Here is a 13,548-nt window from a genome sequence, read left to right as displayed (position 1 = left end):
TTAGCAACACAGAATGTTTGTAAAAAAGAGTCTCCATACATGTAATACAGAGAGAAAAAGTTTCAGGCAATATTCTGACCCAAGTCAATATAATGCAGTTTCTTCAAAGAAATTTGATAGGCAGTCCATCAGGGATAATTCAGGTCTTACAGGAAATTATGTATTACTAGAGGAAAAATTTATGAATTCAAAAAATGTGGGAAAATAGACTAGCACTCATCACTTGTCTCTTCTCATAGGGTTCATATCGGAGAGAAACCATATAAATGTAATGAATGTGGGAAGAGTTTCTGCTGGAGCGTACACCTTACTCGACATCAGAGATTTCATACTGAAAAGAAATCTTATATATGTAACTATTGTGGGAAAGCCTTCTTCAAGAGTCAAGTACTTATTCAACATCAAAGAATTCACACTGGAGAGAAACCCTATGAGTGTCATGAATGTGGGAAGACCTTCCGCCAAAGCATACACCTTATTCAGCATCAGAGAATTCACACTGGAGAGAAACCTTATGAATGCAACACATGTGGAAAGACCTTCCGCCATAAAACAGGACTTATTGAACATCAGAGAATTCATACTGGAGAGAAACCTTATGAATGTAGTGAGTGTGGGAAGGCCTTTAGTCAGAGCACACAACTTAATGTACATCAGAGAAGTCATAAAAGAGAGAAACCATATAAGTGTAATGACTGTGGAAAGACCTTTTGCCAGAGCATACAACTTACTCAGCATCAACGGATTCATACTGGGGAGAAACCTTATAAATGTAATGAATGTGGGAAGAACTTTACTCAGAAGTCTGGATTTGCCTACCATCTGAGAATTCATACTGGAGAGAAACCTTATAAATGTAATGAATGTGGAAAGACCTTCCGCCAAAGCATACATCTTATTCAACATCAGAGAATTCACACCGGAGAGAAACCTTACGAATGTGATACATGTGCCAAGACCTTCCGCCATAAAACGGGACTTATTGAACATCAGAGAATTCATACTGGAGAGAAGCCATATGAATGTAGTGAATGTGGGAAGGGCTTCTGCCAGAGCAAACAACTTGTTCAACATCAGAAAATTCATACTGGACAGAAACCTTATCAGTGTCATGAAGGTGGGAAGGCTTTTCATCAGAATATACAACTCACTCAGCATCAAAGTATTCATACTGGAGAGAAACCTTATTAATGTAATGAATGTGGGAAGACTTTTTACTAAAGAATATGATTCACTAACATCAAAGGATTCCTACTAGAGAGAAACCTTATTAATGTAATGAATGTGGGAAGACTATACCGGAGCATACAACTTAACATCAAAGGATTCATAGTGGAGAAAAACTTTATAAATGTAACAAATGTGGGAAGGACTTTACTTGAAAGTCTAGATTTGCCTATCATCCGAGAATTCATACTGGAGAGAAACCTTATAAATATAAAGAATGTGGGAAAACCTTTCTAATCCTCAGCATTAGAGGATTCCCAATGGAGAGAAAAGTCATGAATGTAGTTAATGTGGAAGGTCTTCTGGGAGATTACACAACTACACAACTTATTCAACATCAGAAAATTCACATTGGAGAGAAACCCTATGGATGTAATGCATGTGTGAAGCTTTTTGCCAAAGTGTCCACCTTACACAACATCATAAAGTTCTAAAGAGAAACCTCACAAATATAATGAATGTGGGAAGATCTTCCATCAGAGAAAGGAACTTACTCAACATCAAAGGATTCCTACTGAAGGAGAACATTATAAATGTAAAGAACATGGGAAGGCTTTCCATTGGAGAAAGGAACCTACTTGCTGTGAAACTATTAACACTGGCAAGAAGACCTGTGAATATAAAGTCTTGTGAAGGTAATAAACATCAGAGAATAACAGAATCTCAGGGTTGGAAAGGAACTCGGGGATTATCCAACTGATAACTGAAGAAGCCTCCCTTTTTCAGCATGCTTGTCAAGTGCTCATCTAGGCTTTCCTTGAAGACTTCCAGTGAGGGGGAACCTGCTACCTCATGAGACAGCCCTTCCTACTTTTGGGTAGCTCTAATTGTATACCAGATGGCATTGTATACTTTTATAAATATATGTCATGTATATTTACATTATAAATATATAAAGCTACTCATATAAATATGCCACATAGTATATTTATATAAAGACAGGTTTTAAAAAAGGGTCTCTCTGAGTTTCAGATGTAGAGTGGCCTTTCCATGGCACCAGAATCCCTTATTTGTCCTTATGTGTTTGCTAACACCCAAGTGCTAACCCATCAAGGGATGTGATGAGAAAGATCAGACTGCTGAGCTGGTTCTCTGACAATGAACTCAATTTCATCTAAAAGTACCTTTCCAGGGTTGAGGGACAGCTAGGCGCTGCCACAGTGGATGGAGTTCTGGGTCTGGAATCAGGAAGACTTGAATTCAAATCCATCTCAGACATTTACTAGCTGTCTACTAGGAAGACCTAGGTCTTCCTATAAAATAGGGTAATAACAGCATCTTCCCCCCAGGGTTGTGTTGAGGATTAGATGAGATCAGTGTAGAGAGCTCAGCATAGCATCTGAGACATAGCAAGTGCTGACTAAGTGCTCGTTTGCTTGTTCCTCTGACCTTGCCAGATCAGATCCATGATGCTAGAAGCTCTCTATCCAGTTAGTCCCCTCCTCAGAAAGATTACCCAGCCCCACTGCCTAGAAATAGAAATACAAGCTCTCCCTCCTAGATATCCTCTGCTACTTTAAAAAAAAATTACCTTCAGTGTTATTTTGTGATCTTCAGGCCATGGTGCTCCCCATGATATTGAACTTGAACCCCATCCAGCTGTCAATGTGATGCAGTTGACAGGATCATCAAGACCCTCAGAAGGGTTCCTTCTTATTGATCAGAGACAAAGAGGAAAGAAAAAAAACCAGAAACTATTGCCTAGGCGACCATAGATATGCAAGATATCCCCAGTGTCTTAGTCCAGATTTGAACAATTAAAACTTCATGATGACTTCTTATTTTTGAGGCATTACTCACTGAAAGCCACAGGAAAGTTTCTGGGACCCCCAGTGACAGAGGAAGCAGTGGGGCTGGCTGTGCCCACCATTCAACTTTAGTTTGGATTCCAGGTAACTGAGGTAGCAGGAGTGGAGTTGGAGTATGGGATGGGATGAATCAAGGTGTTGGGGGCTGGTAATAGATCTCACTTTCTGTACCCTACAGCCTGATTGTGATGAGTAGGTGGATGTTGAGGCCGTGGAGAGAAATCTATTCATTTTTAGTAGTTTTTTCTTTCAAAATTTGAGTCCCAGATTCTCTCCCTACAGTCCCTCTCCACCCACTGAATAGGCAAACAATATAGTATCAATTATACATGTAAAGTCATGAAAAACATTTTCATACAAAGCTATGTCACAAAAATTAAAAGTGAAGAAAAATAAAGTGAAAAAAGTGTGCTTTAACCTACATTCCGAGTCTCAGATCTCTTTCTGGAAGAAAATAGCATTTTTTATCATGAGTCCTTTGGAATTGTCTTGGATCATTGTGATAGAGTAACTAAGTCTCAATTGGCATCATAACAACATTGCTGTTACTATGTACAATATTCTGGTTCTGTTCACTTCATTCTGCATCAGTTCATATAAGTTTTCCCATGTTTTCTGAAACCATCAGTCAGAAAACTGCTTATGTAACTCAAGCCAGATGGGACATTTCTATTTGGTTTTCTAAATTAAGAGGAGAATGTATTTTGACTTTAATATGCCGAATGAAATAGCCTAGTAAAGGTGTATACACCCTTGGTGTGAACAAAGTTACACACACCTTTATTAAATTGAGAATCATTTTGTGGAAATAATTGTGCATTAATGCACCAGATCAGAGAACCTTCTCACACTTCATCCTCTCTCTCAGAAGAATCTATTGTGACAGAGATAGAATTAGGTCACAAGAGTTGGGCCATTGATTGTCTTTTGCTTCAGCCTAATAGAAAATCATTCATGTTTTCAACATATAAACCCGTCCTGTAGGCCAAGAGTGAAACAGGTATTTGATTGGATTAAATATAAGCAAGCAAGACATTACTTGTCCTCATGGAGCTTATATTTCAATGGGAAAGACTATATATATATAATAGTTAACAGTGTATTAGGGCAATTAATAAAGACTATATATATATATATATATATATATACATATATATATATATATATATATATATATATCAGGGATCAGTGTATTAGAACAATTGATTGCCATGTCCTTAAAGATAGTTGTCTTTAAATGGTAGTACTGATCTGATTACAGTTCTCCAATCTAGGTTAGAATAGGAAATGGGGCTATGTATAATATGAAAATAGTTTTGAAAGGGCCTAGAACACCTGAGATTGAATAAGATATGGAGATATATTTACTAGTTAGAGCCCAGAGTCATAAAGATGGGACTTTCAGTTGCATACAGGTACAGGCTGGAGAGCATATCATGGATTTGTAAAAACTTTGTGTATTCTATTAAGAAAATTATAAGTTGACATTTAAATATAACCCTGCTTCTGCGATTTTTCTATACAGAGAACTCAATTGTAGGGAGGGAATCTTCCTTACCTATCCTGTATCCTTCCCTCTCCAGACTCTAGAATATCAGGGATTGCTATGGGAGTTTTGATGAGACTTCATTGTGTTCATGGGCAGATGTGAAGAAGCTTTATGGAAATTAAAATTAAGATGCATAAAAGAAAGGATGGATGATAGAATAACAATAACAAGAGATAAAAGAAGGATTCAGGGACTGGAGTCAGCTTTTTGAGAGGAGTAGAGTTATCTCTAAAAGCAAGGAGGAGAGAGTAAGAGCAAGATGCTATAAGTGATTATTGATTATGAATTAATGATTACAATAAAATCTGTGAACAATAACTGGACAGTTATTTTAAACTGATTGATATGAAATCTCTGAGTTGGAGTTACAAGAACTAGTTACAGGGTCTTTAGAAATAGGACAAAATAAATAGAAGACTATACCCATTTCATGAATATATTAAGTCACTATAGCTTTCAGACATTAGCTGGACTTTCCCAGGCCTAAAATCTCCATTCCAGGCCAACTAAAGAAAGAAACCATTCTAAGTTTAGATCCTGGAATGTTAACAATGTGTGTTAAGGACAATAGGCCCTTAAATCTTGGATCTTCAGACTGTAGTTTAAAGCATTTTTGCATTTAAGAGATTGATCTGCAGGGCCTTTGCCATTCATAACACCAATGTGGGGAAAAAATCACCCCAGATGATCAAAAAGAGAAACTGAGACAAAGCTCCAAGCCCAAGACACACTTTGAGCAGTCTGGCTTCCCATCAACTAATTATTCCCCAGAACTCCTCCTTGATCCAAGGTCCTCCTTCTCTCAGGGCTCTATTTTTATAGGGTTATAAGTATGCTTAAAAAACCAAAAACAAAACACAAACCTCCCCCCCCCCAGCATTTCATTGGTTGCCATAGGGTAAAATATGGCCATCAGCAGGATCCAGAGGTTTCCAGATGGGCAGTGGTTGGGCAAGGGGTGCATTCTGCTAATCACAAGCTAGATGAGCCTCTCTTGGGTTGGGCAAGCAGGGGAACTTACTTAGGGGCTGTCCATTATGCCAGCATGGAATGAGGGTGAAAAGAAAAGAGATACTTTCTCATGATATTGTAATTACACAAGTAGGCCTCATGCCTGGTACACAAGTAATTTCTATTTTATAAACATGAGGTCTGCATCTATATTTCTATAGAACTTACATAAACTATGAATTATTCTTATACTTACTACTAGATGATTGCCTATTGTTACTAAGTGAATAATTACTAACAGTCATTGTCCTCCAAAATCATAATGGACTGATTAAGGTTGGAATAGGTGTGCCCAATAAATCAGCTTTCTCATCAATTATTGCCTCTGGGGTTTAGAGCAAGGCCCTGAGACTTCTTTGTGAGCCATCATAGACATAATTATCCCTAGCTCTCATAAGCTTCCCTTCCCTTTAATAAAAAAAATTTTTTTTTGCTACTACTTTTATTCTCTTTGTTATGGTGTTCCCCCAATCCTGGATTCAGGATTTACTTCCTTCTCCACCTCACAGTTTGCAAATAATAAACAGGAAGTCTCCCCTACATCAAGCCTAAATGTATTTCTTCACAACTTTCACCTACTGCTCCCACTTCTGTGCTCTCTGGACAAACAAAGCTAGTCCACCGATTCTCTTGCTCTCCCAGGGCCTCAGTTTCCTCATCTGTAAAAGGAAGGAATTGAGCTTTGAGATATCAGATGAGATATTGGTAAAGTTCTTAGCACAGTGCTTGGCACATAGGAGGCCCTAAAGTGTTCCCTTCCTCCCTTTCAGATCCATTTAAGCCCTACCATTCCATGATCTCATAAGAACTTTCATTTATATATATATATTATATATATATATATATATATATATATATATATAGTATCTATACCTTATAACATTGCTACCTATCCCCTTTTGCTCCTGGGACTTTCCTGGGAGTACAGTTTTACTTGACCTAGACCCTACTCACCTGGGGGACTCCACCTGGAATTTCCTCAGGGCTAGCCTGTGCCTTTTTGGCATTCTTGCTCCTTGACTCTTTCCAAGGTGCCCTAAATCAGGCCTCTCTTTTTGTCCCAAGGTTTTCCAGTCCTCTGGGGACATTCCCAGACCAGAATCATCTCAAATTGCAAGTTGTCTTCTGTTGTGAGTTGGCTGCCTAGGCATCCAGAATTCATCATCACCACCTGGCACAAGGTTGGACATTGAGGAGAAGCTTTGAAGTCTAATCTAATCACCTCCTCTTTCAATGGTTTTCTTTCTAGTCACTCAAAATCTGTCCGAACTCATTGCTCAGTAGTTAGCATTCTTCCAAAGTTACCCTTATTCCCATCCTCAAGATCCCACTAGAGATCTTTTCACCCTTCACACTGTGCTCTCTGGAATGCCCACTCCATAATTAAGAAATTTGACTCCATCTCTTTCCCAACTCCTCTACAGAATCAACAACAAACTTTGGGGATACTTGGGGGGAGAGGTAACTCATCCTTGGAAATCTCCATCTTGTAGACAGTGTTAAGAGTCTGACAGCTGAGTAGGAAAAGAAGATAGTGGGGAGCAAGGACTGGATTGGCTGTGGACACTTTCAGGAGAGCAGGGTCCCTGGTTTTAGTCCTGGGACAGAGAGGACAGCTGCAGTTTGCAAAAACTAGAGGGACTGCAGGGGGTAAGATCATTTTCAGGACTAGGAATCCTAACCATGGCTAAAGAGTGGAGAAGAGAGCTTAAGCCCCTCGATAGACCTCAGAAAATAACAACTAGAAAGACCTGATTTTTTTTTCTGAAGCAACTGGGGTTAAGTGACTTGCTTAGGCACACAGCTAGGAAGTGTTAAGTGTCTGAGATCACATTTGAACTCAGGTCCTCCTGACTTCAGGGTTGGTGCCCTATCCACTACACCAATTAACTGCCCCTCAAGACCTGATGTTTTCAACTACATTCTTCATTCCTGGGGAGTACAAGTTGATCACACTAATAGCTGCTAAAAAATAAAATAAATGAATAAAAATGAGAAAGCAAAGGAGAAAGAAGCTTTTACCATGGATAGTAAATCTGGGGAAAGAAAATATTTGAGTTCATATTCAAAAAATAATAATAGAGCTTAAAAAAGCCACTCCCTTTTTAATGAAAAACATAAAATGATTCCAAGCACAAGAAGAGTTCTTAGAAGAACTTTAAAAAGACTTTAGAAATCGAATAATAGAGATCAAGGAAAAGTTAGAGGGGGAAAAAGAACAATCCAAGAAAATCAAGGAAATTATGAAAAGAAAGTCAATCAAATGGAAATAGAGAATCAAGAACTTAAGAAAACAATTCCTTGAAAACCAGAACTAATGGTGCTTATTAGACACCAAAAACATCATAAAATAAAATAAAAGAATGAAAAAAATAGAAGAAAATATGAAACATCAAAAAAAAAAAAACTTCTGAGAATAGATTGAAGAAAAATAATATAAGAATGGTGGGACTACCTGAAAATTATGATTAAGAAAAAAGAATCTTGGTACGAGAGATTATTGAGGAATATTTACCTGAAGTTCTAGAAAAGGCAAGGTGGAAATAGGAAAAAAAAAAAAAATCCACTGATTACCACCTAAACAAGATCCCAAGAGAAAAACTTACAGAAATGCCATAGTCAAGTTTCAAAAGTCCCAGTTAACAACAAAATACTGGAAACACAAAAAAATTTAAACATCAAGGAACGACAAGAAGGATACACAAGAAGGATTTGACGAAGATGGCATAGTAAGTCAGATAATTCCAGGCTCTCCAGACTTCCCTCACAAAGAAGACAAAATTGCACTTCAAGGCAACCATAGAGCAGTAAAAACCAATAAAGAATTGGGACAGAACAGTAGATTGGATAAGATCCAAAAATATCAGGACTGAGTTCTGTTGAAACAGCAAATGGAAAGCCCTGGAGCTGGCAGGATTGAGAGGTAGCTTCAGACTCAGACACAGGTATTTTCACCTCTAAATGTGAAGAGTCTGGGGAGATTGAAGGAAACTTCTGCTGATAAAGAATTCAGGATCAGCTGTGTTGCTAAGACGTGGCCTTGGGCAAGAAGGAACCAGCAAGCAATTAGTGAGTGCAGAAATAGTAGGACAGGGACAATGCTGGCTGTTAGCACTTATAGGAGGGTAGAGTTCTTGGTTTGAAGTTTCAGATCAGAGGAATGAACTAAAGGAGAACCTGAGACTAGAAGCATCATCCCCACACATCAGGACTAAAGGTGATAACAACAATGTTATTTTTTTTTAATAAGCAGGTAAAGGAGAAAGAACACAACCATAAAAAGTTACTATGGGAATAGGCAAGACTGATGTTCATCTTCAGAAGAAGATACTGACATGCAAAAAAAAGCCTCTCCTATCCCAAAGAGTAATGTTAAACAGCCATCTGCCCAAAAAGACTTCATAGAAGAATTTTTAAAAGACTTTAAAAATTAAATGAGAGAGACTGAGGGAAAAACTGAAAAAAAAAAGAATAAGAACAATGATTATGAAAAGAATTCTTAAGAAAGAAAATGACTCCTTGAAAACTAGAATTGGGGAAGGGGAAGACAGTAAAGAGATAAAGAAATAATAAAACAAAACATAAAGAATGAATAGAGGACATCTCCTATGAAAAACAACAAATTTGGAGAACAAATTAAGAATTGGATTACCTGAAAGCTATGATCAAAAAAAAAGAATCTTGATATAATAATACAAGAAATAATTAAAGAAATTTGTCCTGATGTGTTAAAATAGTGGAAAGTAGAAATGGAAAAAAAAAAAAAAACTACTGTTTAGTACCTGAAAGAGATCCTGTGAGTAAAACCTACAGGAATATCATAGCCAAATTACCAAAAAACCCAGATCAAGAAGAAAATATTATAAATAACAAGAAAAAAAACAACAAATTCATAACCAAAATTAGAATCACACAAGATCTAGTAGCAGCTATATTAAAAGACCATAAATCTTGGAACATTATAGATCAGAATGCAAAGGAAACGAGGTTGCAGCAAAAAACAAAAACAAAAACATACCCAGCAAAGTTAAGCATAATCTTGAGTGGGGAAAAAAAAAATAATGTTCAATGAGTTACCAGACTTCCAGGAATTTGTTGCAAAAAGACTTGAACTTAATAGAAAATTTTACATTTAAGATTCAAGAGAAATATAAGGTAAACATCAAAAACTAATTTAAAGGGACTCAATAAGGACAAACTTTATGTTTTATATGTCAAAATGTAAACCATATTTTAAGATTGTCATTAGTAATTTGGTAGTTCAAAAGAGATTTGAATAGAGCTGAGTTTGATGTGATTCTAAAAAGCAAAAGTGTGTGAGGGGAAAAGTAAAAAGAGGAATTATGTTACATGAATGAGGTCCAAGAGAAAGAACCGAAACAAGGAATTAGATGGAGAGAGAGGAATGATAGTTCTGGAATCTTATTCACATTGGGAATGGATTGAAGAGGGGAAAATAAACATACATATGTCAAAAAGGGCATGAATGCCTTCTAAATTTATAAAGTAATAAGAGGAGGAGGGAATAGGATAAGGGTGACTGAGTACAGAAGGTTATGTAGATTACTAGGAATGGGATAAAATGTGTACATTAAGGGGAATGGGATAAAGAGGGAGGGAAAAGGTTAAAGGGGGAGAATAATGGAAGGATCCTTGAAGAAGATAAGTAATAGAAAGGCAAGGTAGTGCATAAAGCAGAGAAGCAAGATGGGAAATAAACATAATAATGATGAGGAGGAATAGAACTTATTAGAAAAAAAGCAGTAGTAATTAATATCAGATAAAGTTAAAGCTAAAATACATTTAATTAAGAGAAAAACAGAAAACTACACTATATATCAATCATATTAATATTGTATTAGACTTTAAAACAACTAGACAGCATAAGACTGGAATATTGCTATGGTATAAAAAATGAGTTAGATGAGATAAATTTAGAAAAATATGAAAAAACTTGGACTTATGAAAAATGATGTCATTTATCTTCAGAAAAATAGAGAACTAGTACAGCCTATATAGAGATATGAATGTATATGTGTATATGGATATCACTATAGATGCCTATGTATGTGTATACATGTATATGTATGTATGTGGATGTATAATGTATGTATAAATATATCTGTGCCTAATTGTGGCCTTCTTGGGGTAGGTAGGTCAGGGAGAAAAGAGGAAAAAGAGAATAAAGTAAAAAATGCACAGCAGGAAACAAAAGAAAAGCTCCAAAAAAGCAAAGAAAAGATGGACAGCTCTGCATAGAAAAGTGTAGTATATGTCATATGGGCTCTCAATTTTGAAATGGAAATTTATTGTTCTATATTTTAAATCCTTGCTTATGTTGTGTGGTGCACATGACAATGCTTTCTTTATTGTTGTTGTTTTTAATGTTCTATTTTGTATTGTTTTAAGCTTTAAATAAATTTCTTTTAAAAAAAATTGCACAAGACCTAGCAGCTACTACATTGAAGGATCATAGATCTTAGAATACTATATTATGTAGAGCAAAAGAAATGGGGTTACAACCAAGGGTAACTTATCCAGCAAAGTTGAGTATAATCCTGAATGGGGGCAGAGTTAAATATCCACGGAAGGATATTTAACAAACTCAAAGACTTTCAGTGACAAAACTTCTAGAATTTCCAGAATTATATGACATATAATATCCAGGAAAAATATAAGGTATACATTAAAGTCCAAATTGTAGCTGAGACTATAAATGGGACAAATTTACCCATAAAATGGAAATGGATAGCAAGTTAGAATTTTGAATTCAACAATATGTTGCTTTCAAGAAACATAAAAATGAGAGATACAAAGATAGAATAAAGGGCAGGAGTAAAATTTGTATGAAAAAAAAAAGCAGGGATAGTAAACATGATCCCAAACAAAGTTAAACGAAATAGATTTAATCAAAAGTGGAAAATAGAGAAACTACACTATGTCAGCAATATTATTCAATATTGTTTTAGACCATTTAAAATACTTAGACAGTACAAAATACCCAAGTATATGCCTGCAAAAATAGGAGCAGTTCATATAGAAGCTATATGAACATAAACATAAAACTTTTTACACAAATAAACTCAGATCTAAATAATTGAAATAATATTTATTCTTCATGAATAGGTAAAGCCAATATAATTTTTAAATGATAATTTTACCTAATATATTTATTGAAGGTCATCTCAATTCAATTACTAAAAAAAATAAAGTTAGGAAAAAAACTAAGAACAAAGTTCACTTAGAATAAAAAGTCAGAAATTTAAAAAAAATCAGGGGAAAAGATAATGCTGAAGTAGATTCAGCATTAGATTAAACTACATTATAAAGTGAGAGCATTGTTGATGTATAAAAAGGATAAATTTATTTTAAAGTTTCATTGTATGAATAAAACCTATGTAAGCCAAGAACAGAAGGATCTAGAAGATGGCATGGGTGTGGGGGTACTTTAATAAACAATCTCTCAAATTGGATTTGATTAGATTAGATTATTGCTGTGATATAGGAATTGATAAACTAGTTAACTTAGAAAAACATGGGGAAATTCAGACTTATGAAGATGCTATTCACTTTCAGATAGAATGAGAAACAGGAGGAAATATGGTTTTACATATATACATATGTGTGTATATGTGTATGTTTTTAGATACGTGTGTGTGTGTGTGTGTGTGTGTGTGTAGTCTTCTTTAGGGATGGGAAGAGGAAAAAGGGGAAAAATAAAGCAAAAAGTATATTAATAGAGAAAAGAATACCAATAATTAAGCAAATAAAAGTTGGGCAGCTTTGAAAACAATATGTAATGTTTTTATATAAGTTTTCTTGAAATGGAAATGTATTGTTTTATACTGAATCCTTTCTTATGGTCTGCTGTGTACATGACAATTTTTTTTTCTCATTTTGTATTTAAGTTTGGACATTTAAAAAAATTTACGCCTCCCCAAAAATCATATTGCTTTCATTAAACTATTTACATTAACAAAAAATAAAGTACCATAGATGGAAGTCAAGGGGAGGAAAAGAAAAAATGGGGAAAACATGGATCAAGAATAATGAATGAGGTCAAGCCTTGTACCTAATATAGGAGTTTCAAGACTATTTATCATAAGTACTTTCTTCAAGTTTTAGAACAGGGAGGTACTGGACAAGATAATCAATAAATTCCACATGGCCAAAAAACTGATTCTATTTTAACAGAAAATTGCTTATTACTGATGTAAAAATCATGTCTAAATTTGATATATTAGATAGGGTTTTCAGCAGCTATCTAATCCAACCCACGGGCAAAATGGAATCTGTGCTACTATATACTGCACAAGTGTGTTATTTTAGACCTCCAGTGAGAGAAAGCTCACTGCTTGTTAAGGAAACTATTCTGGAAGGCTTGCATTGTTAGGAAGACTTTCCTAACATCACATTTAAATTTGCCTCGTTGCATTGTTTGCTTCTCTCTTTTTAAGATCCAAATAAAGCTTAAGCTGGTGAAAGTTTTCTATAAAAAGTAGAGGTGAAAAAATTGTTACTTAAGATATTCCTTCTCTGTGCTATATTTTTCCCACTTTGGACTCTGCCACACCTTTGACAATCTTTTTTCAGTAAATCAATAAGCATTTGTTACTATATACCAGGCAAGTCTTGAGGATACAAACACAAGCAAAAAGAAAAGGTTCCTGACCATAGGGAGTTACATTCTAATGTAGGAAAGCAAAATATAGATGGGAAAGTGAAAAAAAACCTGAAACTTGGATGGGGGAAGGAAATGTCAATTTGGGAGAATTGTACTGAAGTCTAGAGAAAGAGTAATGGCTGGTTTGGGCCTTCCCGCAATGGAAGTTCAATGAGAGCATCAATAAGAAGAGTCACAAGAGAAAAAATGTCCAAAGGCAAAATCATGGGGTAACATTCCCCTTAAAGGGCTAAAAATCATAAAAATAACCAGTAAAAGGGAAGAGGGAA

At 35.6% G+C, this 13,548-nt stretch overlaps 1 protein-coding gene across 1 annotated transcript; it reads left to right on the top strand.

Annotated features, from left to right (window-relative positions):
• The first annotated feature begins 13 nt into the window (after positions 1 to 13).
• Positions 14 to 3,458, top strand: LOC127548794 (zinc finger protein 135-like). The gene is made up of 2 exons (XM_051976387.1): positions 14 to 19; positions 214 to 3,458. Exons 1-2 carry the CDS (start codon positions 14 to 16, stop codon positions 1,189 to 1,191), a joined length of 984 nt encoding a protein of 327 aa, XP_051832347.1. The 3' UTR covers positions 1,192 to 3,458.
• Positions 3,459 to 13,548: the final 10,090 nt, after the last annotated feature.

This window comes from Antechinus flavipes, chromosome 1, assembly GCF_016432865.1.
Source record: "Antechinus flavipes isolate AdamAnt ecotype Samford, QLD, Australia chromosome 1, AdamAnt_v2, whole genome shotgun sequence".
NCBI classification, from domain to species: Eukaryota; Metazoa; Chordata; class Mammalia; order Dasyuromorphia; family Dasyuridae; genus Antechinus; species Antechinus flavipes.
This window is presented reverse-complemented; position numbering and strand designations above follow the sequence as displayed.